The sequence below is a fragment of the Callospermophilus lateralis genome, chromosome 3 (genome assembly GCF_048772815.1).
Source record: "Callospermophilus lateralis isolate mCalLat2 chromosome 3, mCalLat2.hap1, whole genome shotgun sequence".
Lineage (NCBI taxonomy): Eukaryota > Metazoa > Chordata > Mammalia > Rodentia > Sciuridae > Callospermophilus > Callospermophilus lateralis.
The window spans coordinates 131437592-131455375 of NC_135307.1; the positions used below are offsets into that span (position 1 = coordinate 131437592).

Here is a 17784-nt window from a genome sequence, read left to right on the forward strand (position 1 = left end):
ATTTCTATTTTTTTTTTTTAAATCTTGAGACAGGGCCTCATTAGATTGCTTAGGTCCTTCCTAAATTGCTGAGACTGACCTCAAACTTACAATCTTCCTGCCTCAGCCTCCCAAGTTGCTGAAATTACAGGCATGCACCACCAAGACTGGGTATGATCGTTTTGGGTGTGAGAGTAAGACATGGTTGCTACATTATGGTTGAAAACTGGCTTTTGAATCATCAATGGATGCCGAAAACACTGACAGGGACAGGATTTGGGTTAAACTCAGTCTCTGAATATCATCCCCATGAATTACTTATTAATTATATTGGAATCAAATATCTTTACAATGGAGAGATCTGTCAGTCACAGTCTTAACTAAGTTATCAAGTTTAGTATCTTGAACAGTGTGACTTCTGAAGTGAAGCAGCAAATACATAACATCACCTGCATAGCATTATTGCCCAGAATGTTTAACCTGGACTCTAACTATGAATAGGGACAACCAGGCAAATCCACATTGAACTTTCTAAAGAAATCAATACTACTATGGGAACTTTGATTCATCTTGGAATGGTGGGAAATTCTTTATGAAAGACATTTTTTGAGGCAACAGTCCACTCTTAAGTTTGTGGACTGTTCAATGATACTAGTCATATTTTAGATGATATGTGACATTGTCAATTTTGTTGAATGTAATGATGGTATCACTTGTAGCATAACTTCCTTGCCTTTAGGAGTATTGGGAAGGACCCTTCTCTTTCAGTCCTTATTCCTTCAAATCTTTTCCTTTCCCCCAAACGTGGTCAATCTGAATGACTAGCCATGGGAAGTCCTTTCCCGGGTTTGGTAGGTGTAGTGATTTTACTAGAATTCAGGTTTAGGATACTTAGATTACTTGGCATTTGTAAACTGAAAGGCAGATCATAAATGCTTCAGCTATACTTGCTTGGTCAAGAAGTATTTCCTGCATCTCTTATCTCCCGTCTTTTTTTTTTTTTTTTTTTTTTTTTTTAGTTGTAGATGGACACAATACCTTTGCTTTATTTATTTTTATGCGGTGCTGAGGATGGAACCCATTGCCTCACAAGGGCTAGGCATGGGCTCCATCACTGAGCTACAACCCCAGCCCCTTGCCTTTCTTCTTTAAGAGCTGACTCAGGGAAGACATCTGTTCTCTAATCCTGACCTTTCACAGTTGACAGTAGCCTTCTCCATTGATTTTTTAAAAGATGAAATTTAATATTTTATTAATGTAACATAAATTAAAAGAGTATAAAATATTACCGAATCCTTAAGTACAGTCTGAAAACAAGTGCTAGAAGAGGGTTTTTAGCAGGAGGGTCTTCAGCTACAGGAATGGAAGTTGGAGGAAATGATTCTTATGCTGGGAAGTAAAGACCAGAAGAGCACGAAGGGGAAGAGGCCTGTAGATCAGGGGGAGAAGTCACTGGGGTTCCAAGCCTCTCAGCTCTGCTTCTGGGTTTTCCACAGGAGGGGCGGCCATCTGCAGTGGTGACTTGGCCTTGACTGTGAGGAGTCACGGTGTCTGCTCCTCACATGCTCCCGTGGCGATGCCCTAAGTGGGAAAGGCCTGGGGATTTGTCACTCTTCCTTTCCTCAACACCCTGCGAGGAGGGTTTGGGAAAAAGAGAAAGCAAAGCGGTGCAAGCTGCCTGTTGATTTCTTTGGATGCCTGGGGTGGTGCTGGTGGGCTTGGGCCACAGCACTCACGCCTGAAGAAGATCCATCTGCGCGAGCGCGGTGCTGGGTAGCGATAGGAGTCTGGTCCAGCTGTAGACAGCGGCGGTAGCCACTAGCGCCGGCTCGGGCGTCCGCGCACCTGGGTCTTTTCGGCCGCGGGAGCGCGCCTGCTGCAGGGGCGGGCCGCGCGCCTGGGTGGGGGTGTCGGGCTGCGGGGGAATGGAGCCGGAAACGCCTTTCCGGAAGACAGGGGGCGGTGCCGGCCTGGGGCGGCTAGACGATGGCGGTGCCGCTGCGGGAGCTGTCCGCGTAGCTGGGAGCTGCGCAGAGCAGGATGGCTGCGATGGGGCCGGCCGCAGCTGGAGACCAGGTCCCGGGCGCCGAGGCGGAGCCGGGCTCCTCGCCGCCTCCGCCGCCCCTGGGACCCCTGCTTCCTCTACAGCGGGAGCCGCTGTACAACTGGCAGGCTACCAAGGCGTCGCTGAAGGAGCGCTTCGCTTTCCTCTTCAACTCGGAGCTGCTGAGCGATGTGCGCTTCGTACTGGGCAAGGGCCGCAGCGCTGCCGCCGCTGGGGGCCCGCAGCGCATCCCCGCACACCGTTTCGTGCTGGCAGCCGGCAGCGCAGTCTTCGACGCCATGTTCAACGGCGGCATGGCCACCACGTCGGCCGAGATCGAGCTGCCGGACGTAGAGCCCGCCGCCTTCCTGGCGCTGCTGAGGTGAGTGGCGGAGGCGCCGGGCGGGGTGCTCCCCAGCTGGTGTGCTCCCAGAGGTTGGAGTCGTCCCGCAAGCCGGGCGGCATCTGCTGGTCTTGGGAGTAGATGTTGGCGTCCTACCGTTGAAGGCGCCTGCACATTCCAGTTGGCCTGAGTTAGGAGAAGTGGTCAGAGTAGAGGATGGTCGAGGTTGTCCTGATTGCCCGCTTGCAAGATTTGTATTTTTGTTCACTTTTTAAAAAGTTATTGATTAACGTATTAGTTGTCAAGCCTCAGGAGAGTGAATAACCAAGACAAATACATGTCTTTACTTGCCTTGTGTTTCTGCACAAGAGGTCACATTTGCTCAAAAATGAATTTTGCCATGTATTATATTTGGTTCTGTCAATATTTTAGGATAGTAGAGTCACATCTGATTGATTTTGTTTAGTGGAAGAGATGTACTAGTTAGGCATTAATTAGCTTTTTATCACAACTCCCTGTTAGGGAGGTGTAGGTATTTTTCCCAATTTTATAGTAGGACCGAGGCCTAGAAAAGTAACTAGTCCAAAGTAATGGAGCCAGCTCACACAGAAGACCATGTGTGTTTCATTATACCAAGATGTTTTTGGCTGCCTGAATAGAATGTGTTGTTTTTAAGGTAGCAGCATCTTGAGCCATACTGAATTGGGGACAGGTCATTGGAATCCAATGGAGAGTCTGTAAAGGCTCACCACTCCATCAGGAACCAATAGGAAATTGAATATAAAGTTCACACAATCAGAAATGAATGCTAAAATCCCATTAATAAATAGATAAAAGACAGGATTTTTAATTATCAAAGAAAAGTACAACTTATTAACAAAAAATATTTAATCTTAGTAAATAAGGAAGTGCAATTTAAAAGAATGAGATACTTTCCCCTTTCTTTTGACACCATTTTTTTTTTTTTTTTTTAGTTCACTTCTGAGGAGCACTTTCTGACAAAGATGGGGTTAAAAAACCCTTTTGGAAAATAGTTTACTATAGGTTTTCTTTCCACACTCAGGAAGCATCAAAGTATTAGAAAAATGTTCTGTACAAAATATTTATAGTAGTGTTATTTATAATAACAAGGAAGAAGTCAGCTGTAGGGAAAGGTTGGGTAAACATTATATTCCACTTGATGGAATATGATGCAGTCACTAAATTTGACACTTGTAAAAACCAGGTAATAATATGGAAAATGTTTATAATAAATAGAATTTAGAATTCCATGCAAAGTAATTACAACTATTGAAAGAAACAGGCAAGCATACCTAAAGACAAGAATAGAAGGAAACACCAAAATGATGGTCCTTTTTTCCCTTCTTTTCTCTTTGTTTACTGTATTGTCAGTATTCAGTTGTATTTATTTTGTGTGGGGGACCATTTTCTAGGTCATTTTGGTTTTTGGTTTGAAATTGACTAGGAGGATCAAGTAGATCCTTTCTCCTTACAGTATTACTTTTGGAGATGAGACTTTCTTTTCTCCTTACAGTATTACTTTTGGAGATGAGACTTTGAGAGCATTTTTAGTACTCTCCCTAAATGATACTTAGGCTAAATTAGAGAACCATCAATGTAAAAATATCATGAGTTTTTTTCCTTTGAAAAAGTGTTGAAATTGCTAGGATAGACTGTAGAATGAAAAAATGTATGTTTGATCTTTTCATTGAAGGTGCTAATCAGTCCTTTCCCATCAATAGAAAATAAGTTGCTTTTATAGTCCTTGAAATGTAGCACAGTGTAGTTTCATTTCTCATTTTCTATTTTTAGTGCATTGTATTTTCATGATATTCATCCTTCAGTTATTGTTTCTATTCTGAAATTGCTACGTAGGCTGTTTTTTGTTGTTGTTTTGTTTGCTTTTGTTTTCTGTAGTGGAAATTGAACCTAGGCCCATTTTTAAACTTAGTTATTGGCTGACTGAAGCATAGATGCTGTATTACCTAGTTAAGACTTACGAACTTAGGTTTGAAAGCCATTTAAAAAACTGCTCACTTTGAACTGCTTGCCCTTTAAATAATATTCTTCATTTGCTCATTTTTTTAAAATAATTTTTTTAGTTGTAGGCGGACACAATATCATTTATTTATTTATTTTTATGTGGTGCTCAGAATCGAACCCAGTACCTCATATGTTCGAGAGAGGCACTCTGCCACTGAGCTCCAGCTCCAGCCCTCTTCCATTTGTTCATTTGACCATTGTTATATGCCTCCCTGTGCCAGTCACTGGTTTCAGTTTTGGTATATAGCAGTGAAGAAGAAAAGTCTCTGCCATCATAAAGCTTATAATCTAGTAAGGAAAAACTAAGATACATCAAATACTGATGAGTATTTTGAAGAAAAATGATCAAGCCTATGGAGGAATGAAGCATTCTAAGCAAGAAAAAGTTTGTTTTAGGTACTGAGTTTCTACTGTTGGAAGAACTGCCAGAGTAAACCAGTGTGATTCGAGCTGAATAAGAGGGAAGTAATAGGGCCTGGGGCTATGGCTCAGTGTAGAGCACTTGCCTCCTATGCATGAGGCACTGGGTTCGATCCTCAGCACCACATAAAAATAAATAAATAAAATAAAGATATTGTGTCCATCTACAACTAAAAAGTATATTTTTTTTTTTAAAAAAAGAGGGAAGTAATAGAAGATAAGGTTAAAAAAACCAAAAACAACAACAAATCCTGACAGGATTATGCAGGACTTTAGAGAATGAAGGACTTCGAGTTTCATCTAAATGTGATGAAAAGTATGTGGAGGATTTTGACCAGGGGTGTGCTGTGATTTGGTTTACGTGTTTTAAAACTCATTTTTATAGTTGTTTGGAGATCAGACCATAGGGGGAATAAAATAAGATGCAGTGGGATGAATTAAAAGACTTTTATAGTAGTCCAGGCAAGAAAAAAAAGAAAGAATGAATTGTGTTTAAATGATTAGACCAAATGAGATTATGTAGGGAACGGATATAAATTGTGAAGAGAGATACAAGGATGAGTGCTGATATCTTCCAGTGTGTGTGGAGATATAGCCACAGAAAAGGATCATAAAATGAAACAGGCAACTGTTAGTAGAATCCTAAAGGTCAAGTTGAAGATAATGTTTGAAGAAAGAGGTAGTGGAAAAGTGGCCAGCCATGTAATACGTTTGAGAGTTGGGTCAAATGACATTGAATTGATTATTAGTTGTTGGGGTTTTTGGCAGGAGGGGGGGCAACTGGGGATTGAACTCAGGGGCACTCAGCCACTGAGCCATATCCCCAGCCCTATTTTGTAATTTTTTTTATTTAGAGACAGGGTCTCACTGAGTTGCTTAGCTCCTTGCTTTTGTTGAGGCTGGCTTTGAACTTGTGATCCTCCTGCCTCAGCCTCCTCAGTGGATGGGATTACAGGTGTGCGCCACTGTGCCTGATAATGATTAGTTTTGATGAGAGGGCAACTGTGGATATAACCCTGTGGAGTGTTTTTGGCTGACTAGAGGAGGTTGGGGAGAAAATGGGAGATGAGGAACTGCAGATAGCTAGTATAATCGATCATGTCATTTTGTTGCAAAGGGGAGCAGCGAAATGGAGGAATGACTGGAAGGGTAACTTTTCCTTAGGATGGTGTCCTCAACAGCATCTTCTTTCCCCCCATTAATTCATGGCATATTCCAGACTTCAATTTTCAACTGGACTTTCACATAGAGATGTCTGGTACCTTTGCAGGTGGACCTGTCTTTAATAAAAACATCTTTGTTTGATGAGTACTTGCTGTGTACCATTTATTGTTCTTATATACCTTATGTGGACTCACATTTCAGATTATAGTCTTTTGAGGCAGGCTCACTTAATAGTATCTCCTGTCAGCTTTTTAATGCTATAAAGAATCCCAAAATTCTGGTGCTTAAACTAATTTATTCTTGGTCCTGATTCTGTGGGTCATCTGGGAAGTGACTTGTAGGCTTGACTCTCAGTTGTAATTTGGTTTCATTTTGTTGTACAGATTTCTCATCCTTTTCAAGACTTAACTCTCTCTACCAATGCTGTTAACAATTATCTTTCTAATATTGCAAATAAGTATCATGGTTCCTCTGAATCTTTTAATGATTCTTTCTTTCCTTCCTTCCTTCCTTCCTTTCTACGTTTCTTTCTTTCTTTCTTTCTTTTTTTCTTTCTCTCTTTCTTTCTGTCTGTATTTTTTTTGCCTATAGGATGAAGTTTAAACACTTAACAGGCACACAAAACCTTTGTGATTTGATCTTTTTCCCCACTCCCAATCCACTCAGTGTCCCAAACCTGATTCCTCGTGGTCTTTTTCTTGTTTTAATGCCTGTCTTAGAAAAGAGCTCCATATCTTCCTACCTTGCGGTCTTTCTGCTTAAATGTCCTCGTTTAATTACTACAGATAATCTTCAAGATTTCTATTTTCTTTCTTTTTTTTTTTTTTTAAATCATTACTTTAAATCATGCACTGGCTCATCTAATCTCTGACATCATGTTTTGGTTAAATGTTACTGTAGAATAAATCACTGCAATGCCTAGTGTCTTAAACAATAGTTTTATTATCTTTTATAGTAATGTGGGTTGTCTGGGATAACCTGGGTGGTTTGTTTGGTAACTTTTTCTGGTCTCTTTTATAGTTGTACTAGGTAGTAACAGGAGCTGGAGTTATCTGAAGGTATGACTCAGATTCTGGAATGGCTAAGCTTTTTCCGTATCCTTATAATCTCAGATCCTCTCTAGGAACCTTCTCTAGCTAGTCTCTTCAGCAGAGTAGCTTGATTTCTTGGCTGATGTTTCCCAAGAACACAAATCAGGAGCTCCCAGTATCCTTAAGGTATAGGCCCCAAACTGGCACAGAGCCACATTCTGTTGATTAAAGTGATCCATACTATGTTGATGCAGATTCATTATGAGTGGAAGAAGGTATGTTTTATTGGGGAGCATCTTAAGAAACTAGTTATCATGTATTGGGGTCTAATGGATACTTCTGTTATCATTATGATGTTACTTCTTAATAATTTCGTTGTTAAGCTATAAGCTGTCTTACCCATATTTTTATTTCTAGCACCTATCACAATGCCTGCTAATATGTAGTCCTCAATAAGAGTTTTTGAGTTGTAATATAAATTTCCTTATACATGGTCTTGTGACTTTTTCCTTATGAAATCAAGTTTTCACCTTAGTCTTTTTAAAACCTTTCAGTTAGATTAAATGTAACCTAAGCTTTATCTTTTTAGAAACCCATCTCTGGGGAAAAACAGGGATAGTTTGATGTTATACAGTCATTTATCTGTGCTCTTGTCCTTAGAGGTTATATATATGAGAGCTTAAGTGGTCATTTTAAAATACAAAGAATTGTGGTAATGTTATGCTTAAGTTTTAATACTTATAAAATCTTTTAATACTTTTAAAATCTTGGCTTATTTAAAAACTATATAAGTAAAATATGAATGAAGATGATTCTTTTTTTCCTATGACCAGAGATTGAACCCAGGGATGCTTAACCACCAAGCTACATCCCCAGCCCTTTTACATATTTTTATTAGACAGGGTCTTGCTGAGTTGCTTAGGGCCTCGCTAAGTTGCTGAGTCTGGCTTTGAACTCGAGATCTTCCTTTCCTCAGCCTCCTGAGCTGCTGAGATTACAGGTGTGTGCCACTCCTCCTGGCTGATTCTTGGATTTTCTTTTTTAATATATTTTTTTAGTTGTAGATGGACACAATACCTTTATTTTATTTATTTATTTTTATGTGGTGCTGTGGATTGAACCCAGTGCCTCACACATGTGAGGCAAGCGTTCTACCACTGAGCTACAACCTCAGCCCGTAGATAACTTTTTTTCTTACCAAAAATGAAAATGTTTTCCCTATCAGTGTTATATGGCAATCGGTACTGAATTGTCTAGTCAGTTAACATGTATTTATTGAAACTTAAACATGTACCCACACTATGCCTGTTGATGTAGAGAAACATTTCCCTTTCTATATGACCTTAGCTATCTGTAGATTTACAAATGCAGATTTATCTCCCCTTAAATGGTGGAGAGATAAATGAACCACTATTATTGCAAGCAGCTATGGGATGCTAAAAGTAATCTTGTGATCTTTACTTCACCTCAGTTTTCTCTTTAAAATGGAGGCACTTCTTCTCAGGATTGAGTATGAATAAAATGAGATGATATATGTGCCAATGCTTACAAGACTGTAGAATCTTTTAAAAGCTTCAGATTTTCAGTTTGCTCATTGTCTTTTAAAATATTCCTTAAAGGTTTAGCTCTGGTTGATTGCTTATCTAAAATAGTGCTGATCATCTCTGCAAATTTCCTAATTGCTTTCCAGATTCCTGTATTCAGATGAAGTTCAAATTGGCCCAGAAACAGTTATGACCACTCTTTATACTGCTAAAAAATATGCAGTCCCAGCCTTGGAAGCACATTGTGTAGAATTTCTCACCAAACATCTTAGAGCAGATAATGCCTTTATGTTACTTACTCAGGTAAGTAAATGTAACTAAAGTCTGTGTCATTGTAGCTTAAAAATTGAATGTAAGCATAACCATATGTGAATATTTAGTGTTTCCTGAAAAATTAATTCCAGATCATTATTTTAAAGTATATTTGTATTTTTACAGTATCTTTCAGACTCATAAGTCTTAGACTAGAAATACAAATTAATACAATGCCAAATAATGTAAAGAAATTAAAGCCTTATACAAGTGGGGTGTTGTAACTAAAAGTTAAATGGCTACTTAGGATTGGAGTTGGTGTTAAGATCCATTGTTGTTCCTGCTGTGACTGAGAATATGATGCCATGAAATTTTCTGGACATCTTTGTTCTCAAGTTTTGCCAGATCCGAAATAAAAATAAAATATTTCAATTCTTCTAAGATTGATTATCTTTGTACCTGTTTCTGGAAGCTTTCTGGCCCATTCCTAGAGGAGTTAGAATTTTAGGTTTATATGAAATAGTCTTTTCACATTCTGAAGTTTCATTAAATATAGTATTCATACAAAAAGTTGACATATTTTAAGTATATAGCCTAATCTTTTTTTTTTTTTTGATGGTGCTGGAGAATGAACCCAGGGCCTTGTGCATGCGAGGCAAGCACTCTACCACCTGAGCTATATCCCCAGCCCCAGTAATCATTTTTTATTATCTGAACATACTATGGAAACATTGACCAGTCTTTAACATAATTTATTTATCATTTGTTAAATGCCTAAATCTGAATTTCATACTTTATACATAAATAGTTTCTCTTTTTAGATAGTGTTGTAATGTTCTTGTATGAATTGTTTTTAAAATTGTTTTAAAATTGTTTTTAAAGTAATGTAGAATCCAGCTGGATGTGGTGACACATGCCTGTTATCCTAGCACTTCAGAGGCTAAGTAGGGAAGATCACTTGAGCTCAGAAGTTCGAGACCAGTTTGGGCAACACAGTGAGACCCCAACCTTAAAACAAAACAAATATAATCTTATTGAATTTTAGTATTGGAAATAATCACTGATGACCTCTAGCTCAACTCTCTCATTTTAGAAATGGGAAAACTAAAACCTGGGCTAACTGCCTGCCTGTCCAAAGTCTCATAACAGGTGAAGCTAGAGTTCAGAGCTCATGTTTCCAGCTCAGTGTTCATTCTGTTCTATAAGAAAATGTGTGGTACCTTTTGAAAAAATTCTTCTGTCATTAAGTGTTTCTTTATAGAAGAACATGTTGATGTCAACTCTTCTTGGACATTATTTCAGAACTCCATCTAGCCAGATACTAAGCTAACAGTAGTAGTAGTAGTAATTATAGTAATAGTAATAATCGCAAAATGTATTGGGTGATGATTTTGTATAGGCTCCTTTCTCAGTGTTCTGTATGCATTAGTTTATTTAGTCCTTACAATAACTGTGTGAACTATAGGTGTTCAAACTAAAGGCTTTCTTATTATCACCATTTTATAGATAAAGAAATAAAGACATAAAAGGAGGAAATAACTTGGCTAAAGCCATGTAACTAATAAGCTGTCTCCTTGCATTTTTTTAATTTATGAAAAAAATCTAATAAGTAAATTGATATTCATAAGAGTCACAAGGTTATTTGTTCAAGGGGTTATAGTGTATATGGAAAAGGTCACTCAGCAACTTTTACATTTTAAGTTCAATTATACAATTCAGACATAAGTGAACTTTGGCAATTAAAATACGGATTTCAGCTGGGCTCGGGCACATGCCTATAATCCTGGTGACTCCAGAGGCTGAGGCAGGAATATCACGAGTAAAGAAGCCAACCTCAGCAAAAGTAATGTGCAAAGCAGCTCAGACCCTGTCTCTAAATAAATACAGAATTGGGCTGGGGATCTTGCTCCGTGGTTGAGTGTCCCTGAGTTCAATCCCCAGAACCCCACCACCACCACCACCAGTACAGGTTTTGGGTTCAGTAAGTCTGAGATACGGCCTGAGAGTTTAATTTCTAATATGTTTTTAAATGACACCAGTGTTTCTAGACACTTTGAATGGAAGAGGTTATTTAACAAGCATCACTAAAAAAAGGAACTTTTGAGTATCTTGATGGCCTGAGAACCCAATATTATATCCAAATTTTCACTCATGGGGTCATGTGAACTTCTTGCTCCAGACAAGTGAGTTATTTGCACTGTATCATGTTCATTTAGTTGAGACTGTTTATGGACGATTCACTATAAAACAGATTGCCAGAACCAGCATGATTTATATAATGAAAAATACTTTTTTTATGAACTGTTATCAGAGATAATATTAAGGTAAAATTTGAGAAAGTATATTTTACTCTAAATAACAATGATAGATTTTGTAGGAAACTTAATATTGCCTGTGTAATATAAGGAGTGACTGACAATTGCTATCCTGAATTAATATAATTTTTACAAAGAATTTTCCCCCTAGATTAAAAGGTTAATTTTTATATTAATTTTTAACTAAAAATATAGTTCAGTTTGCCAGAAAATTTATTATAAGCAGTTGGTCTGGTTGTAGTAAATTTTCACTTCATAAAATGTACTGTTTCATACTTTAAAAATGCATGAACTTGGGGCTGAGGTTGTGAGTCAATGGTATAGCGTTTGCTTAGCACGCATGAGGCACTAGGTTCAATCCTCATCACCTCATAAAAATAAATAGATAGATAGATAAAGGTTTTGTGTCCATCTACAAATAACAAAATATTTTTTAAAAAATGCATGAACTATGATTCTAGACTGGATCCTCTACTAAAAGGAAAAGTGTCATAAAAAATAATCACAATCAAGTGAAAAACTGAAATGCAGCCAGGAGACTGGATAAAAATATTGTATTAATGGTAAATTTACCAAAGTTAATTACTGTGGTTATGTAAAAGAATCTCCTTGTTCTTAGGAATTTAAAGTTAAAGGGCCATGGTTTCTACAACTTTTCAAATGGTTCAGCTAATGTGTGTGTGTGTGTAGGGAGAGAAAATAAAGCCAAGCAAAATTGTAGATGCTAGATACATGTTTCAATCGATAAATCTGGATAAAGGATATATGGGTGTTTGTGCTGTTCTTGCAACTTTTTTATAAATCTAAAATTCCAAGTAAAAAATATTAAAGGAAAATAACATGACAGAGTTAATATTTTATTAATATAGATTTAGAGCTGAAATTTATTAGCAGCTTGACAAAGCAAATTAATATAAACAAGTTCAAGAAGAGAGTTTCCAAACATTCTATAATTTTAAAAACTGTTCTGATGTAATATTTATATATGTAAATTAAAGTTTTTAATACAAGTACTTTCTTTTTTAAATATTTATTTTTTAGTTGTAGGTGGACACAACACCTTTTATTTGTTTGTTTGTTTGTTTGTTTATTTATTTTTATGTGCGAACCCAGGGCCTCGAACGTGCTAGGTGAGCGCTCTATTGCTGAGCCACAACCTCAACCCTAATACAAGTACTTTAAAAACTATATACAAATTTAAAACTTTTAATAAAGATATACATAATTAATAAATAAATAAATCCAACGTGTTGACATATACTAAAATCAGAATGATAGAGAGATTAGCATGGCCTGGCAACAGGCACTTCATGAAGTATTAAAATAAGTAAATCTAATGTGTTTAATATTCTTTTCTCCCATAAAACACAAGATATCTGTTCAATTTAGAGTTTTTTCCAGTTGCTCAGTAGTATCTGAATTATTGAATCCTTTAAAATTAATTTTAGCTTAAAGTTAAATAAAAAGCCAACAGTCATGCCAAGTAATAGGTGTCACTTACGGGGTGGTTAATTGGTAGTGTTCTCAGAAGATTTTTGCATGACTGTTCCTGAATATCTCTGTGTTTAATGTTTGCCTCTGCTATGAAATGTAAACATAGCTGACTCTAAGTCAGAATGAAAGCTTGGTCACTGGCATGCTTATCATGGTATCTTCTTTTTCAGTGTTGGCTTTTTTTTTTTTTTTTTTTTAATTTTTTAGTTGTAGTTGGACACAGTACCTTTATTTTATTTATTTATTTTTACATGGTGCTGAAGATCGAACTCTGGGCCCCGCACGTGCTAGGCGAGGACTCTACTGCTGAGCCACAACCCAGCCCCTCAGTGTTGGCTTTTTAAAAATCTCATTTGACTACTAATCCTCTGCTTTTAAACAGTTTCTTTTTTTTTTTTCTTTTTTGAGGTATAGCGTGCAAACTGGTAAAGCACATATTCTAAGCTTGACATTTGGGTGGTAATCATACATTATATAAACTCTTGCTCATCATATATACTCTGGCTACTTTTCCTTATCACTAAGTGTGTGGGATTCATTCATATTTTGGGGTATAGTTATAGATCATTTGTTGTCATTGTTGCATTAACATTATTTATATTATTGAATATATTTATTTGTTCTGTTATTAGCCCTAGTTTTTGCTGAGATTCCCAGAGCTCTGATGCTCTAAAATCCTCCCCACTCCTCCTCCGCCAAAGGCTAGTTTCTCTTTCTTTAGTTGTTGATGGACCTTTAATTAATTAATTAATGTGTGTATGTATTTATTTATATATGGTGCTGAGAATCAACCCAGTGCCTCACACTTGCTAGGCAGGTGCTCTACCACTGAGCTACAACCCCAACTCGATGATCTAAAGTTCTTACATTCCTTCTTTCCTTTCAATTAAAATTGGAAATGTGTTTTAAAAAAAAATCAGTGGCTGGACTGAACTATATCCCCAGTTCTTTTTATTTATTAATTTTTAATTTTGAGACAGGGTCTCACTAAGTTGCCTAAGGTCTTGCTAAGTTGCCAAGGCTGGCCCCAAACTTGTGATCCTCCTGCCTCAGTCTCCAGATTACAGGCATGCACCCCCATGCCCCACTTGGCATTTGTATATTTAGCTTTTTATTTCTAATTGTAGAATAAAGATTTTTTAATTATTTTAAATAGGTATTTTTATATAATGAGGAATTATAACTGTTTATAGTATCAATTTTGAATATGTACAGCCTGAAGGTGAAATAACTATGAAAATAAAAATTATCTCCTTATGTTTAGGCTCGATTATTTGATGAACCTCAGCTTGCTAGTCTTTGTCTGGACACTATAGACAAAAGCACAGTGGATGCAATAAGTGCAGAAGGGTTTACTGATATTGATATAGGTAAGTTCCTTGTGAACTAAATTTTTACATTTTAAGTAACAGTAATGTTTTATTTTGTGAGTCTTGTTAGAGAATAAGGTATATTTAAATTAGTGGTTTTCCGAAATGATTGAAGTTTACCTCTGTGTTTTGCTTTCTTTGATTTTGGTGAGAATATTCCCAAAAGTCTTAATTATCTCATTGCCCTTTTTAAAATAACTTTATTTTACTTATTTTTTTTTAAAATGTGGTGCTGAGGATCGAACCCAGTGCCTCACACGTATTAGGCGAGCACTCTATCACTGAGTCACAGTCCTAGCCCCACTCGTTGCCTTTTAAAAGATAACAAATAAATAAGAATGTCCATTATATGCATGTTGTATATAATGCCCTGTAGGAAATATAAAGAAAGGTAAAGTATGTTTTGTCTTGTTAAGGAAACATTTGAGAATCAAGGAACAAATGTGTAAAATTAAGATTAATAATACTAAGAGAAGATGGCATATAACAAAATGTTACTTTTGCCTTTTCTAAATTAGATATGTAGAAAATAATTACTGTGTAACTCCAGAAAATGGAGAAATTATCTCAAATTTAGGTAGTGTTAGGAAAATCTTGACAAAGGAGGTTCTGACATAAGCCTTAAAAAATGTATAGTATTTGGGTAGTGAAGAGGGGAGGTTATTAGTTAATGTAAGTGGAACCACATGAAGAAGCATGTGCAGAATAAGGGTGGTAGAGGACCATCTATTGACAGGACTGACTAAGGATTTGAATTTTGTCTTGTAGGAGATTAGAGAGAGCTAATCCAGACTTTATGATGGTGAACAGAAAATACATATATTCATTCCCTATCTTCTGAGCTCCAAGCTCATATACTGAACTGTTTTGACATTTTTATTTGGAGATTTTCTAGACATTTCAAACAAAACAGCTAAAAAAGAAGCATGGACTCCCTTCATTCTTTGTTAGATTTCTTCTGTTCCTTTCCAATTTTTTTCAGTTTTCTTTAATGACACCACCATGAACTGTATTGCTTACACAAAAAACCAAGAAGTTATTCTTGATTATTCGTTTTCTTTTGCACCCTACATGCAGTCTTACCACTAGGGGCTCATGGCTCTACTTTAAAATATATCTTGAATCTCACCATTTCTTACCATATCTGCTGCTACTGCCTAGTCTAAGCCAGTATTTTCTCTCACCTGGAAAATTCCAGGGGTCTCCTCTAGTCTCACTTTTTATCCACTGTTGATCCCATATCATCCATTATTTACATAGCAGCTAGATTTTGCTTTTAAACAGTTTTTTCCCCCCCTTTTTGGTACTGGGGAGTAAGCCCACATGTACTCTACCATTGAGCTACATACCCAGTCTTTTTATTTTTTATTTTGAAGCAGAGTCTTGCTAAGTTCCTGAGGCTGGCCTCAAACTTGGGATCCTCTTGCTTAAGCTTCCCAAGTAGCTAGGATTACAGGTATGTGCCACCACGGGTGGCTGAGAATGATCTTTATAAATCAAAAATTGGATTGTATTATTTCTTTGCTTCTACTGCAATTAGAGTAAAGTTCAGATTAAAAACTGATAAGGCTCCCTACATGATATAGCCAGCCTTCTATTAGTCAGGACAGTTTAGTCTTGGCTGTCTAAAAATAGTCCCAAAGTACATACTGGCTCAAATACAAAAGTAAGCTTATTTTATACTCACATAACAGTCTAATGGAATGTCATAGTCAGCAGATGACTATTTCTTAAGGCTCTGCCATTCCTTTGGGCCTGATTGTTACCTGTATCTTGCTTGCATATGGGAGAAACTATAGGCAGGAAAAATACCCACATATTTAAAATGTTGGTGCTGAAGTTGTATGTTTCATTTTAGCCCTTATTTTGTTATCCAGAATCCAGTCACAAGATACCACCTAACTTGAGGAGAGGCTAGGGGGTGTAGACTTAGTTACATCCCAGAAAGAGAAAACATATTTTTGGTAAATAGCTAGCAGTCACTACCAACATGTGACTGTCACCTTCCTTTCCCTCCTCATTTTATAAGTTCTACATATACTGGCCAGCATTATTTGTATTTCAGTTCTTTATAGTTGCTATTCATTCTGACTGGAATCCTTTTTTCCCCGAATCTTTGTACAGCTACCTGCTTTTAATCATTCAGATCTTAGATTGAGACCTAAGATATCTCAGACTTTCTTAGACTTAACTTAAACAATCCTTTACTCTGATTTATTTTCCTTTTAATGTATATTGGTACCTAGGTAATGTATGTGTGTTGACTGTCCAATTTCCACTCTCAGACTATAAACTCCTTAAAGGCACAGATCTTAATTACCGCTTATTTACCACTGCATCTCTAGCACTAAAGACAGCAGAAGGTAGTATGTGTTCAGTTAATACTTATTGACCAACTGGACTGACTCTAGAATGATGCTTTTCTTTCTCACCTTATAGTTTTCATTGAGTTAGCCCGAGAGATCCTTTCAGGACAAAAGGAGTTGGTTCAGATTATACCACTGTAGCAACTCATTTCTTGAGAACTGACACCCACCTTCTTCCATGACACTTAGTATATTCCTCTGTTATAATTACATAACATTCCATTGTGAGTTTACCTGTCTCTTGCACAGTATGTTGTAAAGAATTTATGGATTGTTTGCATTATACTGAAGGGCACAGACTTAGATTGTGTTACTCTTAGCACCTGCACATTGTATCTGTTGATTTACAGATGTTTGAGAACCTCAGGCACTGCCCAGATTGCTAATGAAGCATTGCTTAATCCGAATTCCCTTCCTCTTAAGTGTCTGTCAAGTGCTGCATTTGTTCTTTACTCTCCTTTGAAATAACACTGCTTACATCTGGATAACTTATATTGTTACATAAATAGCTCTTGCATTAGTCATGCCATTGGAGCCTGGGACTTTGGAAGAGTAAATGCCTTGCACAGGGTAGATACCCTATAATATTTGTTGATTTGAATTGACTCATGGTTGCTTATATTAAAATCCAGTATTATATTTATGAAGCATAATCTGTTGTGTTACAATATTTATTAGACCTTCAGCTGTAATTTTTTATTTTACTACACCTGCCACTAGAAGACCTTGTGTCCCTCTACCTATTTCCAACCCTACAGGCCAGTTTCCTTGAAATGCATGTGTGAAAAATTGGGAATCACAGAGAGTCTAGGAGCTGAGAGAAGGAAGGAGCTGGCTTCAGGAGCTATTTTATAACTGTCTTGATATCAGAAGCTTAGTCCTTTGTCTCTTTCTGATCTAATAATGATGACAAGGTTTTGAGAAAAGTTTCATTGATTTGCGAATAAAGGAAAAACATAGAATTTTCCCTGCCAGGGGGAAACACAGGGCTTTTGAAAGAGGGATATAAGGGCTGGGATCCAAATATTATCGGTAGAGATTAGTAATTAGTGACTACTGGGTGTCCTTGAGAGAGCTGTTGCTCCAGTTGGGTTGTTTTTATTCTTGTGAGTAGTGACACCCTTCTGGGCAGTGAAGGACACAGTAGCCTAGCTTGGAATAAGAAAAATGTTTGTCTTATTTCCCTTGATAGGGAAGGTAGGTGAGAGGAAGGAAAATGGGGGTGGGTGAAATGTCAGTTTTAAAATAAGCCACCTGTGGTTGAGCAGCAAGGTTTATACTCAAAACATGAAGTGGATCCCTGTTACAGTCTTAGATTTGGGAATTTTTCTTTTCTGGGATTTGACCATGTGTTCCAAAGCCGGAAAGAGACAGCTTTTTGCTAAAGGAAGAAGATATCACATTAATATAACAAAATGA

At 37.2% G+C, this 17784-nt stretch overlaps 1 protein-coding gene across 1 annotated transcript in view; it reads left to right on the top strand.

Moving 5' to 3' along the window:
• Nucleotides 1-1948: 1948 nt before the first annotated feature.
• The window catches only part of Btbd1 (BTB domain containing 1), a 42899-nt gene continuing 27063 nt past the window's right edge, over nt 1949-17784 (top strand). Inside the window, exons 1-3 of the mRNA XM_076848769.1 lie at nt 1949-2405; nt 8715-8871; nt 13894-13999. Coding sequence (XP_076704884.1) covers nt 2020-2405; nt 8715-8871; nt 13894-13999 — 649 coding nt within the window. The 5' untranslated portion in view covers nt 1949-2019. The remainder of the gene's footprint in view (nt 2406-8714; nt 8872-13893; nt 14000-17784) is intronic.